We start from the raw sequence: 14,980 nt of genomic DNA on the forward strand, positions 1-14,980 counted from the left end.
ATCTGGGCAAGCTATATTTTTGAAGGTATTCTTCCATTTCATTTAAGTTATTGAATTTATTAGCATAAAGTTGAGCAAAGTAACTCCTAATGATTGCTCTAATTTCCTCTTCATTAGTGGCGAGTTCTCCCTTTTCATTTTTAAGACTAATAATTTGATTTTCCTCTTTCACTTTTTAAAATCAGATTTATTAAGGGTTTGTCTATTTTGTTGTTTTTTTCACAGAACCAACTCTTAGTTTTATTAATGAATTCAATACTTTTTTACTTTCAATTTTATTGATCTCTCCTTTTATTTTTAGAATTTCAAGTTTAGTGTTGGACTGGGTTTTTTTTTTGTAATTTATAATTTTTTATTGACAGAACCCATGCCAGGGTAAGTTTTTTACAACATTATCCCTTGCACTCACTTCTGTTCCAATTTTTCCCCTCTCTCCCTTCATCCCCTCCCCTAGATGGTAGCAGTCCTATATATGTTGAATATGTTGCAGTACACGAATGTTTGTGGCAGCCCTCTTTGTAGTGGCTAGAAACTGGAAACTGAGTGGATTCCCATCAGTTGGAGAATGGCTGAATAAATTATGGTATATGAATGTTATGGAATATTATTGTTCTGTAAGAAATGACCAACAGGATGATTTCAGAAAGGCCTGGAGAGACTTACACGAACTGCTGCTGAGTGAAATGAGCAGGACCAGGAGATCATTATATACTTCAACAACAATATTATATGATGACCAGTTCTGATGGACCTGGCCATCCTCAGCAACGAGATCAACCAAATCATTTCTAATGGAGCAGTAATGAACTGAACTAGCTATACCCAGAAAAAGAACTCTGGGAGATGACTAAAAACCATTACATTGAATTCCCAATCCCTATATTTATGCACACCTGCATTTTTGATTTCCTTCACAAGCTAATTGTACAATATTTCAGAGTCTGATTCTTTTTGTACAGCAAAATAACGTTTTGGTCATGTATACTTATTGTGTATCTAATTTATATTTTAATATATTTAACATCTACTGGTCTTCCTGCCATCTGGGGGAGGGGGTGGGGGGATAAGAGGTGAAAAATTGGAACAAGAGGTTTGGCAATTGTTAATGCTGTGAAGTTACCCATACATATAACCTGTAAATAAAAGGCTATTAAATTTAAAAAAAAGAATATGATGCAGTATATCCTAGATACAATATATGTGTGTAAAACCAAACACAAGGAGAATTGGATTCAGAAGGTAAAAATAACCTGGGAAGAAAAACAAAAATGCGAACAGTTTAAATTCATTTCCCAGTGTTCTTTCTTTGGGTATAGCTGCTTCTGTCCATCATTGATCAATTGAAACTGAATTAGGTCTCTTTGTCAAAGAAATCCACTTTCATCAGAATACACCTTCATACAGTATCATTGTTGAAGTATATAATGATCTCCTGGTTCTGCTCATTTCACTCAGCATCAGTTCATGTAAGTCTCTCCCGGCCTCTCTGTATTCATCCTGCTGGTCATTTCTTACAGAACAATAATATTCCATAACATTCATATACCACAATTTGTCCAACCATTCTCCAATTGATGGCCATCCATTCATTTTCCAGTTTCTAGCCACTACAAACAGAGCTGCCACAAACATTTTGGCGCATACAGGTCCCTTTCCCTTCTTTAGTATCTCCTTGTGGTATAAGCCCAGTAGTAGCACAGCTGGGTCAAAGGGTATGTGCAGTTTGATAAGTTTTTTGGCATAATTCCAGATTGCTCTCCAGAATGGATGGATTCATTCACAACTCCACCAACAATGCATCAATGTCCCAGTTTTTCCACATCCCCTCCAACATTCCATGTTATCTTTCCCTGTCATTCTAGCCAATCTGACAGGTGTATAGTGGTATCTCAGAGTTGTCTTAATTTGCATTTCTCTGATCAATAGTGATTGGGAACACTTTAATATGAGTGGTAATAGTTTCAATTTCATCATCTGAAAATTGTTCATATCCTTTGACCATTTATCAATTGGAGAATGGCTTGGTTTCTTATAAATTAGAGTCAATTCTCTATATATTTTAGAAATGAGGACTTTATCAGAACCTTTAACTGTGAAGATGTTTTCCCAGTTTGTTGTTTCCCTTCTAATTTTGTTTGCATTAGTTTTGTTTGTACAAAAGCTTTTTAATTTGATGTAATCAAAATTTTCTATTTTGTGATCAATAATGGTCTCTAGTTCATCTTTGGTCACAAATTTCTTCCTCCTCCACAGGTCTGAGAGATAAACTATCCTATGTTCCTCTAACTTATTTATAATCTTGTTCTTTATGCCTAAATCATGGACCCATGTTGATCTTATCTTGGTATACGGTGTTAAGTGTGGGTTAAGTTGGATTTTGTTGGTGATGTATAAAAACGCTGAGGATTTAAGAGGATTTATTTTATATCCTGCAACTTTGCTAAAGTTATGAATTATTTCTAGTAGCTTTTTAGTAGAATCTCTGAGGTTATCTAAGTATATCATCATATCATTTGCAAAGAGTAATAGTTTGGTTTCCTCATTGCCTACTCTAATTCCTTTAATCTCTTTCTTGACTCTTATTGCCGAGGCTAGTGTTTCTAATACAATATTGAATAATAATAGTGATAGTGGGCAACCTTGCTTCACTCCTGATCATACTGGGAAAGGTTCCAGTTTTTCCCCATTGCATATGATGCTCACTGATGGTTTTAAATATATGCTCCTGAGTATTTTAAGAAAAAGTCCATTTATTCCTATACTCACAAGTGTTTTTATTAAGAATGGATGTTGGATTTTATCAAATGCTTTTTCTGAATCTATTGAGATGATCATATGGTTTTTTGTTAGTTTGGTTATTGATATAGTCAATTATGCTAATAGTTTTCCTAATATTGAACCATCCCTGCATTCCTGGTATAAATCCTACTCCATCACAGTGTATTATCCTGGGCGTGATTTTCTGTAATCTTTTTGCAAATATTTCATTTAAGATTTTAGCATCAATATTCATTAGGGAGATTGGTCTATAATTTTCTTTCTCTGTTTTCAGCCTGCCTTGTTTAGGTATCATTACCATGTCTATGTCATAAAAGGAGTTTGGTAGGACTCCTTCAATTCCTATTTTTTCAAATAGTTTATGTAGCATTGGAGTTAATTGTTCTTTAAATGTTTTATAGAATTCACATGTAAATCCATCTGGTCCTGGGGATTTTTTCTTGGGGAGTTGGTTAATAGCTTGTTCCATTTATTTTTCTAAGATGGGAGTGTTTAGGATATTTACTTCTTCCTCTGTTAATCTGGGCAAGCTATATTTTTGAAGGTATTCTTCCATTTCATTTAAGTTGTCAAATTTATTGGCATAAAGTTGGGCAAAATAACTCCATAATTTCCTCTTCGTTAGTGGTGAGTTCTCCCTTTTCAGTTTTAAGACTAAAAATTTGATTTTCCTCTTTCCTTTTTTAAATCAGATTTACTAAGGGTTTGTCTATTTTGTTGCTTTTTTCATAGAACCAACTCTTAGTTTTATTAATTAATTCAATAGTTTTTTTTTTAATTTCAGTTTTATTAATCTCACCTTTTATTTTTAGAATTTCAAGTTTAGTGTTTGACTCGGGGTTTTTAATGTGTTCCTCTTCTAGCATTTTTAGTTGCAAACCCAATTCATTGACCTTCTCTTTCTCTATTTTATGCAAGTAGGCCTCTAGAGATATGAAATTTCCCCTTATAACCACTTTGGCTGCATCCCACACATTTTGGTATGACATCTCATTATTGTCATTTTTCTTGGTTGAAGTTATTAATTATGTCTATGATTTGCTGTTTCACCCAATCATTCTTTAATATGATATTATAGAGTTTCCAATTTTTTTTGGTCTATTGTCCCCTGGCTTTTTATTGAATGTAATTTTCATTGCATTATGGTCTGAAAAGGATGCATTTACTATTTCTGTCTTACTGCATTTGAGTTTGAGGGTTTTACGTCGTAATATATGGTCAGGTTTTTTATAGATTCCATGAAAAGTGTACTCCTTTCTGCCTCCATTCAGTTTTTTCCAAAGATCTATCATATCTAAATTTTCTAGTAATCTATTTACCTCTTTGACTTCTTTCTTATTTATTTTGTGCTTTGATTTATCTAATTCTGAGAGTGCAAGTTCAGATCTCCCACTATTATCGTTTTGCTGTCTATTTCTTCTTGCAGCTCTCTTAATTTCTTTTTTAAGAATTTAGATGCTACACCACTTGGTGCATATATTTTTAATATTGATATTGCTTCATTATCTCTACTACCCTTTAACAAGATATAGTGCCCTTCCTTATCACTTTTAATTAGATCAATTTTTGCTTTTGCTTGATCTAAGATCAGGATGGCTACCCCTGCTTTTTTGACTTCACCTGAAGCATAGTAGATTCTGCTCCAACCTTTTACCTTTACTCTGTATGTATCTCCCTGCTTCAGTTGTGTTTCCTGTAAACAACATATTGTAGGATTCTGGCTTTTAATCCAGTCTGCTAACCACTTCCTCTTTATGGGGAGTTTACTCTATTCACATTTATGGTTAAAATTATCAATTCTGTATTACTTGCCATCTGGTTAACCCCTGTTTATGCTTTTCTCCCTTCCCTCCCTTACTCTCCTCCCCAGTATTAAACTTGTGAGCACCACTTGCTTCTCACAGACCTCCCTTTTTATTATCCCTCTCCCCACCTTAGAGTTCCTCCCCCTATCTTACTCCTTTTCCTCACAATCTCTGTATTCCCTTCCGCTTAGCTTACTCCTTCCCTTTTCACTTTTCCCCTCCCACTTTTCAATGAGGTGGGAGAAATTTCACTATAAATTGAATATGTTTAATTTTTTTTCCCTTTAAGCCAACTCTGATGGCAGTAAGATACACACTATATTCATCCCCCTTCATTCTGTCTCTTAGGTATAATAGGTTTCCTTTGCCTCTTCATGAGATATAGTACCTCCACTTTACCCTTTTCATGGTACAATTTCCTTTCCACCTCTAGTTTCTAGAACAAGGTATAAATGTGTTCTTTATATATCTTTATAACAGAAATATAGTTCCCAAGATTTCTTTTTGCCTTTTTAGGTTTCTCTTGAGTTCTATATTTGTAGATCAAACTTTTTGTAAAGTTCTGGTTTTTCATCAAAAATAGGTGAAATTCACTTATTTCATTGAATGTCTATCTTCTTCCTTAAAAAGATGCTCATTTTGGCTGGGTAAGTTATTTTTGGTTGCATACCGAGTTCCTTAGCTTTTCAGAATATCATATTGCAGGCTCTTCGATCCTTTAATGTGTACACTGCTAGATCTTGAGTAATCCTTATTGTGGCTTCTCTATATTTGAATTGATTTTTTCTAGCAGCTTGCAGTATCTTTTCATCTGATAGTTCTGGACTTTGGCCACTATATTTCTTGGTGTTTTGATTTTAGGGTCCCTTTCAGCAGGTGATCAATGAATTCTTTCAATTTCTATTTTACCCTCTGTTTCTATAATTTCTGGGTTCTCTTTGATAATTTCCTGGAAAATAATGTCCAGCCTCTTTTTTTCATCATATTTTTCAGGGAGTCCAATAATTCTCAGATTGTCTCTCCTGTATCTATTTTCCAGGTCTGTTGTTTTCCCAGGAACATATTTGACATTTTTTTCCATTCTTTCATTTTTTTGGTTTTGCTTAACTGATTCTTGGTGTCTCCTCGAGTCATTCAATTCCATTTGTTCGATTCTGATTTTCAATGAAATATTTTCTTTACTTACTTTTTTTACATCTTTTTCTACTTGTCCAATTGAGTTTTAAAGTGAGTTGTTTTGTTCTATGGATTTTTTTTTCCATTTCACTGATTTTATTTTTTAGAGAGCTATTTTCTTTTTCCATTTCACTAATTCTGTTTTTCAAGGATTTGATTTCTTTATCCATTCTATCTTTAAATGAGTGGGATGACTTATCCAGACTCTCTTGCCAAGCTTCTCTTTCTTTTTCCCATTTTTCTTCTAGTTCTCTTGTGAAAGCCTTTTTAATTTCTTCTATGAGAGTTTTTTGTGTTGAGGACCAGATCATATCCTCCTTTGGGGATTCATCTGGATACAGTCTGTTTTTAGTCTCCTCAGGGTTTAAAGTTTGCTCTCTATCCATATAGAAGTTAATGGTTAAGGTCCGTTTAAATTTTTTGCTCATTTTGACAGAGGGCAATCAAAGAAGACAAACTAGTAAAACAAACAAACAAACAAAAAACAAACAAATGGAATCTGCTTTTTTTTTTTTTTTTTGAGCTGGATGGTGTTACTGAACTTCCTCTACGAGAGTGCGTGGGGCAGCAGCAAGGCACTAGCAGGACAGCAATGGTTGCACTGTTTCTGTGCTCTGAAATTCTAAGAGTGCCCTGAGACACTCTGGGGGCCAGGCCATGAGAGATGCTAGCTTTTCAGGGTTATAGTCTTCACCCCCTATGTTTTTAGCTTTTCTGCTTGTCTAATGGCATGCTGCCAGGGCAAAATATCCAATACTGTAGTAAAACTCTCCCCACAGAGATGGCTGATATCACACCCCACCCCCTTTTGGTCTGCTCAACTGTGAGCTGCCTGCCATGCTCTCGATGCTGCTGCCTGCCCTCAGCCTGCACAGTATCTAAAAACTGTCCCTGCCCTCAAGCAAAAACAGACCTTTCCTGGAGAATTTCAAGGATGTCTTCTCTTGGTAATTATTTGTGGAGTTTTTTTTCAGTCAAGCATTAATTCAGAGGCTTGTCATGAAATAAATCCTGAGAGAAAACACAGAGCTTAAGTAGATGTGTGCCTCCTCTCTACCATCTAGTTGCAATCATTTTGAAAGTATTTGCTACCTCTCAGGGACCTAAAGTCATTGAAAAAGTAATTAATTGACAATCTCATTTTAATACAGGTTGGAAAACAGCAACTTTATAAACATGCACCGCAGGCACATGACCCTTTGGGAGAAGGGAAGAAGGCAGGCTATCCGAGGTCCAGCCTACATGTTTAATGAGAAGGGGACAAGTCTGACCATGGAGGAAGAACGCTTCTTGGACTCTGCTGAGTATGGTAATATTCCAGTTGTCAGGAAGATGCTTGAGGAGTCCAAAACACTAAATTTCAACTGTGTTGATTATATGGGACAAAATGCCCTGCAATTAGCAGTGGGGAATGAGCACCTAGAAGTCACAGAACTGCTGCTAAAAAAGGAAAACCTGGCCAGAGTTGGTGATGCACTCTTGTTGGCCATCAGCAAAGGCTATGTGCGAATTGTTGAAGCAATACTGAACCATCCAGCCTTTGCTCAAGGGCAACGACTGACCCTCAGTCCCCTGGAACAGGAGCTACGGGATGATGATTTTTATGCCTATGATGAAGATGGAACCCGCTTCTCTCATGATATCACCCCCATCATTCTGGCTGCCCACTGCCAGGAATATGAAATTGTACACATCCTCCTCCTTAAAGGGGCCCGTATAGAAAGACCCCATGACTATTTCTGCAAGTGCAATGAATGTGCTGAAAAGCAGAGAAAAGACTCCTTTAGCCACTCAAGGTCAAGAATGAATGCATACAAAGGATTAGCCAGTGCTGCCTACTTATCTCTCTCTAGTGAAGATCCTGTCCTCACTGCCTTAGAGCTAAGCAATGAGTTAGCCAGATTGTCCAACATTGAGTCTGAATTTAAGGTAATCCTAAAAACTTTCCCTTCTATTCACTTATCTGAAGGTTCTTTTCCAAGTGTATTCAGTATTCAAAAAAGAGAACTATAGGGTAGATGTTCAGGTGAACATGGAACTGTGATTGAACATCTAGAGAAGATCAAATTATTTTTTTACTTGTCTGAAAAGTGTATTAAATAGTCCAATAAAAATTGTAAACAGACTCAATCAAATCTGATAAATTCAATAATGTTTCTCTATTATGTGCCAGAGAGACAATGTGACAGAGTTGTTTCTCATGCACATAACCTTGTTTGAAATTCCCAAAAGAATACAGGAATGCATTTTTCGTCTGCAACAAAGCTTCCAGATAAATATAATCAACAAGTATTAAGTGCCTCTTGTATGCCAGACAAAATTAAAATAATCCCTATTCTAAAGAAAATTATCTAAAGCACTTTACATATATTATCCCATTTCATTTTCAAAATAACTCTTTGAGATAAGGGCTATTATTATTATTCCATTTTAAAGTTGATAAAACTGAGGCAAGGAGAGGTTAAGTGACTTTCCCAGAGTTCAAACAGCTACTAAGTGACTGATGCTGGATTTGAACTGATATCTTTCTCACTCCAGTACTTTACCTAATATGTTCTATATAACTTTTGTTTTCATATGTGTATACAAGAGGCACAATATAATTTGAGGGAGGAAGTCACTAGTTATTGGAGGAAGAATTGTGACAAACTAATATGTGGTCAAGTATCAAATGAGTACTACAAAAAAGTACTAAAGGAGAATAACATATTACTATAGGTTGAAAGTGTCAGAAAAGCCTTTCTAGAGAATGTAAAACCTGAGTTGGACTTGAAAAGTTGAGAAAGATTTTAAGTAAGGGAAGGAAATTCTGTGTGTGTGGTACAGCAAGTCCTAACTCAAAATAACTATCATAGATTTCTCTAAGTGAAGAACAGAAGCTTTTTTAGAATCTCATGAGAAGATGGTCAACTTTTTGGATCTCCAGAGAGAGGAGGATGATTTCACAGAAGTTAAGAGCGATTATATAGTCAGAACCAACAAGAATCCATGACCCCCTACTCTTATCCTGTAAATTTTCACTGCTTGCTTAGATGGAAGTAGCACAGGTTTGTTAAAATCTAGCCAAGCCAATATATTTGACTTATTGCAAATGTGTTTATGATGATCAGATTCACAAGGTTTACAAATGCTTGCAGGTGTATTTGCCTAAGTTTATGAGCATTCTATTATAAGGTTTGTACAAACCTTATTTGTACATTTCCAAACCCATCAGATCTTCATAAACTAAATTTAGGTTATAGATTCAATCTACCTTAGTTAATAATTTTATGAGAAACCACATAATCTCTCACAATAAGGAGGTTTATTTAAAGGTAAGTAATCCATTAAGCCAGAGAAGTTTAACCAAGAAGACTTAGTTTACTTCAGGCTTCCTCAATCAACAAATAGAGATAGCTAATTTGGAGACTTCTTGAACTTCTCCAGGCCATTAAATAATTAGTCATGGTTTTTTTTTCTCTCTAAGCAGTTAAGTAAAGGTCCAGGAAGTTATCTCAGGTATTTCTACTAGAAGAGCAAGTTGTTTGCTCTTCTTCCCAGAGCCTTAATGATTAACAGATCCTTGGTGCTGAGTCTTTAATTTCCTGCAGTTATTATTCTGGGCTCAGTTTCTCATTTCACTCATGGGGAAAAAGGAAATAGCATAAACCAAGTTGGGAATTATTATTTTGTAAAAGAAACCAGTGTATGCTGAGTAGGCTAGTGTTTCTGGGATTGAGGGATTCCACTCATTTAATAGAAAGCAGAAGTCTTACTTCATCTCTGTATCCTTCATATATCTAATACCAGGCCTTAATAGAGTGGATGCTTAATAAATGCTTGGTTGAACTAATCAGGGGTCCTTATAAATAGGAGGCCAGTTCACTGTCCCTCAGATTGTTGAAAGGCCGGACTATAGTAAAAACAAAAACTTTGTTTTGTAGGCCTTTAAATAAAGAAACTGCATAAGCCTGGGTGAGGGGGATAAACTTCCTCAGCTGCTACATCTAGCCAGCAGGCTGTAGTTTGAGGATCCCTGATTACTAAATGATGTCTATTTGTCCATCTTTTTCTGACCTAAGAAATATCCTTACCTAAAATATCTAAATAATCTAAGGGGAAAATGTTCTTTGGAATGATTTCTCTACATAATTATATGTTTCAATTTGTCTAATTAACTGAGACAGAATTTATCTAATACAAATGAAACAATGCTAAGCCTACAATTGGAACGACATTTGGGACCACATTCCCTTAATGAAAATTTAAATTTCTATTTCTTTAAGAGACCTAAGATTTAGTATTAGATATTACTTAGAACCACAGGATCATAGATTTAGAGAAAGAAGATACCTCAGTAGTTATCTAGTCTTATCCTTTCATATTAATGAGAATATAGTTACAGAAAGAAAAGGATACCTGGAAGCCATAGATAATTGGCAATACTACTAGTCTTTTAAAGATACTTTTCAAGATTATAGTCTTGGTTTAGAATAATAACAAATATAAAATAGCCCCAGACATCACATTTTGTGGAAAAGAGTAATGTGTTCAGAGGATGGCAATCAAAATAATGAAGGACTTTGATTTCATTCCATGTAAGAATCAGCTGAAGGAGTAACAGATGCTTAATGTAAGGAAGAAAAGACAGAGAGAATAATACTGAGATATCTTCAATTATTTGAAGGTTTTGATATAAAATATTGATTAGATGAATTTTGCTTTATTTCAAGCACAATTTTAGAATGATTTAAATAAAAAGTTACTAAGAATTAGAGATATATTAAAATTACCTACTGGCTGCCTGAGTAGATAGTGGATTTTTCTTCACTGGAGATCCTTAAGCAAAATGTCACTTCTCAGATAAATCATAAAGGTAATTATTGTTTATTTATGAGCTATTCTAAATGGCCTCTGAGCTTCTTTATGACTCTGAAATTCAATAATTTTGTGATTTTTTTTTTATTCTATCAAATCTATCTGCTAGCAGTTCTTTTGTTTGAAATGAAGTTTTTCAGCTACCCACAACAATGTAAGATAAATGGTCATGTTTTCCTTTAGGAATTTATGAATTACTCAGCTATCTTTGAATGTGCAGTCTTGGTACTAAAAATCTTTTTAATTTTTTTTTTTGTTAGAAGTTGAAAGAACACCCTAGTGGGAAAGAAGCTATAATGAAAAAGTCCACTCTTTATTCATTATGTTGATCTCCAGATCAAGGGGAGGTGTTCTAAAAGTACTTAATGAATACATTCAGCAAAAACATATATATATATATATAATTTAGCAAGTCTCCTTGCTATTTTAAAAACTGCCATTGTTATTTTAAAAAACCATCTTTGTAAATGTCATCAATCATTTTCCATGCTTTTAAATTGAAAGATTGATTATAGGAATGACTATTTTGTCAGCTAAGCATTATCAACTATGAGATTTTTTTTTTAGTGATGCAGATTGAATAAGTTTCTGAAGCTCTGAAATTTATTTCTGAACTCCATTTGAGCTATTCCCAGGATATAATCTAATCATTATTAACATGCAATACAATCATTGTTAAGTTCCTAGATAAATTTTAGTTATAATGAGATCTGGATTTGGGGTACCTAAATGAAATTAGGGTTTAATTGAGGTCTAGTGGCAGATTCAGGGTACAGGGAGTCAAATAGAGATCCCCTGCAACCCTTTTGGATTTGGCACAAGGATATGGAGTTAAATGAGGTCTAGTAGTGGTGTGAGAGTCCTCTCTGTAAAGGAATTTACAGACCCGAAAACCTAGATTGATTAAAAAAAAAAAAAAAAGGTTTATTATGGGGTTTGGAAGTAAGGTTAAAGTCTAGTTAAGGAAATAGGTGAAGGTAGAGATAAGAGGGCACTGGAAACAGGATTCCAGTGGGCAGAGAGTCCTTGGTGCCAGGCATGGTGCTGACATTTTTCAACCCTCTGCAAAGAGAGAACTCCAATTTGGCTCTTTTATAATGAGAGCTTTAGCCAAAGGGGCCTGTGAGTGGAGTCCCAAATTGGCTCCTTGCTGGGTTTCATCGAGGGCTAGAATTTGCTTGGTGGCGGTTGAGAAACCTGAGCAGATCATTAGAATGGGGGCTGGGACAGCCCAAGTTAACTCAGATCCAATAGGGGCTGGGAGAGCCCGGATTTCCTATTGGAATTCAAAGGGATGCTTTTGACCAGGATTTGTTAATCAAAGATCCTAGCTTCTTGAACTGATAATGCATCAGCTAGGAGGGGTTGGGAATCAGAAAGGAATAAATCAATCTGAAAGGACTAGTTTCTTAAAGGGACTACAACCCACATCAGTTACATACTCCTGATTCTTCTTTCACAATATGACTAATGTGGAAATATGTTTAACATGATTGTACATGTAAAATTTATATTAGTTTGCTTGTCATCCTGGGGAAGGGCAGGAAAAGGAGGGAGAAAAAAATGGAACTCAAAATCTTATAAAAGTGAATGTTGAAAACTATCTTAACATATAATTAGAAAAAACAAAATACTATTTAGTGCTAGAAATTCTTTTTGTTTCTTTGCTTACCAAATATTGTGCAACTGTTAGAGGTTTTTCCAATATTTCTTGAATCTTCTTGGATTTTACTCTTCATATGTCAAAAATTACTTAAGAATTCAACAATCATCAAAGGGTTACTTTTGAATAGACATTATGTTCACCTCTTTGTGTAAGGGATTCTTCCTCCTCCCTTCCCCCTATGGTTTTTGATCCTTATAAACTATTGATTGAAAAAACAGTCCATTGAGTGGAAACTTAATAGGTGTGCTTTAGGAATATGGGATGCAGCTAGAGCATCCTACAATAAAATGTTATTGAATGGAAATATCCAGCAGGATTAATTTTGGAATATTTCTCCAAGTGAGACTTCCAAATTCAATAAATCTCAAAAGCTAAGGAAACTGGTCACAGTTAAAACTCTGCATGAATTATTCAGGCAAAATCCAGTAAACACTATGTGTTTAGGCCTATGCTATAGAATCAAGTCAAATTAATGTGCATTTATTAAATACTTACCATGTAGTAGACACTGATTAAATGCAAAATTAAATGCAAAAAAGGAAGGAAAAAATTCCCTGAACTCATCTCCCAGTCTAATAAACAAAATAATATGCAAATCACTGTGTACAAACTTGATATATATGGGATTAATTCTAAGTAATTTCAGAGGAAAAGAACTAAAATTACAGAGGACTTAGAAAGGCTTTTTACGAAAAGTGAGACAAAGGCTGAAGCCTAAAGACAGAAAGAAGGAAGAGAGTTCCAAGCATGAGGACAGCAAGTGAAAGTGCTAGGGTATAGGGAGATGGAGTGTTTTATGTGAGGAATAATAGGAAAGACATTGTCAATGGATCACAGAGTTGTAGTGGTTGGAGTAAGAAGTAAGATGTAAGAAGATTGGAAAGGTGGAAGTGAGGGAGAAACTTATGAAGGATTTTAAATGCCAATCCAAATAGTTACATTTGGTTCTGGAGTTGTTAGTGAATCACTAGAATTTAAGGAGATCAATTTGATAGCTAAGTGGAAGATGGACTAAAGTAGGGGAGGCAAGAAAATAAACCAACAGACTATTACAACACTACAGAAAGTATATATGAATGATGTTACAACAGTGGAAAATGGTAGGATTTGAACAGTGACTAGATATGGGTTGAATGAGATGTTAAAGAGTCAAGAAATGTACCCAAGTCTATGTGATTAGTATAATGGTGTTATTCTTTATAATAACAGTGAAGTTTGGAATAGAGAAGGATTTGAGGAGAAAAATAATGAATTCAGTTTTTGTACATAACTGAACTTAAAAACCTGCTAGATACCCATTTGTCTAATGCTCAAAGAAGACCTTGGTTCAAATCCTATTTCTGATATATATGTTAGTTATATGGCCATGGCTGCTAGAAGGTAAAATGGATCAAGAAAAAGACCTGGAGACAGGAAAACTTGAATTCAAATCCAGCCTCAAACATTTACTAGCTTTGTGACTGCCTCACTTTTCTCCACTATAAAATAGGGGTAATAGTACACCTACATCCCAAAATTATTGTGAGAATCAAATAAATAACACTTATAAAGTATTTAATATCATGCCTAGAATATTAATAAATGTTTATTTGAATATCCTGACATAGACAAGTTACTTACTCACTCGATACCCCCAGGCAATTCTCCAAGACTACAGAAAAATTATCATTTTTGCATTTGTCAAAGTAGTTTTGACACTGGAGTCCCACATGCCACTGAAATCAAAGGACTTAAAGTACTCTCCGCCTTTTGAAAAATTCACAAAGCACAAAACCAGAGCTTTCAACTCTAGGCACTTATCATGGGATGTGGTGAGAACACTGAATTTAGATACCCTGAGTTTATTACCTTGTTCTTTCACTTGCTACTTAGGACAAGCCTCTTCCCTCTGCTGGGCCACATTTGATGCCTCTGTAAAAAGAAGATTTGAATGAAATAATCTTTATGATTCTCCCAATTCTGACATTCCTATAAACATGAGGCCAGAATAATCTGGCCATATCCAAGATATTCTCAACAGACTAGTATGCTAGTTCATCCTAGCTCAATAACCTCTTTTCTTTTTTTCCTTCGAAAAATAACAAATTTGTTTTAATTTAAACAATATTAATACCTTAGGAGCTATCTCATTTTTAATATCTTAGCTAGTGGCATAAAGAAAATTCCTAGTTGATATGAAAAGACGGCTTAAAAACCATTTCCCTAAACATTGATGTTTCCAGAATCCTTTAGTAGTTCTGGTAGTATAAAAAAGGTATCAAAAATGATATTAGCACACACACACATACACACACACACACACACACACACACACACACACACACACCAAGGAATTTATTCACAGTCACCCACAGTGCTCTTATAAATAGGACAGACAGTGTGATTTAAATCATTCTATTTGGGCATCTTCCTGATGGGCCATTCACTCTGATACCTCAACTCTAGTGATTCCTCATTACCTCTAAGAAAAACACTTGGCTTTTAAAAACCTTCATAGCATGATCCCTTCTCACCTTTCCAGGCTTCTTATATCTTTTTTCTCTTTCATTTACTCTATGATCCAAGGACACCAGGTTCTTTGTTGTTTCTTACTCATGACACACTATGTCCCAACTCTATGCACTTTCATAGGTTGTCTCTCATTCCTGAAACTCTCTCCCTTCTCATTTTTGCCTCCCAACTTCCTTGGCTGCTTTCA

General features: G+C 35.0%; 1 protein-coding gene across 2 annotated transcripts in view; it reads left to right on the forward strand.

Annotated features, from left to right (window-relative positions):
* Positions 1–6,867: 6,867 nt before the first annotated feature.
* Positions 6,868–14,980, forward strand: part of TRPC7 (transient receptor potential cation channel subfamily C member 7) — a 230,560-nt gene continuing 222,447 nt past the window's right edge. For both annotated transcript variants that reach the window (XM_031953012.1, XM_031953013.1), the window contains exon 1: positions 6,868–7,688. In XM_031953012.1, coding sequence (XP_031808872.1) covers positions 6,936–7,688 — 753 coding nt within the window. In that variant the 5' untranslated portion in view covers positions 6,868–6,935. The remainder of the gene's footprint in view (positions 7,689–14,980) is intronic.

This window comes from Sarcophilus harrisii, chromosome 2 (genome assembly GCF_902635505.1).
Source record: "Sarcophilus harrisii chromosome 2, mSarHar1.11, whole genome shotgun sequence".
Taxonomy (NCBI): domain Eukaryota; kingdom Metazoa; phylum Chordata; class Mammalia; order Dasyuromorphia; family Dasyuridae; genus Sarcophilus; species Sarcophilus harrisii.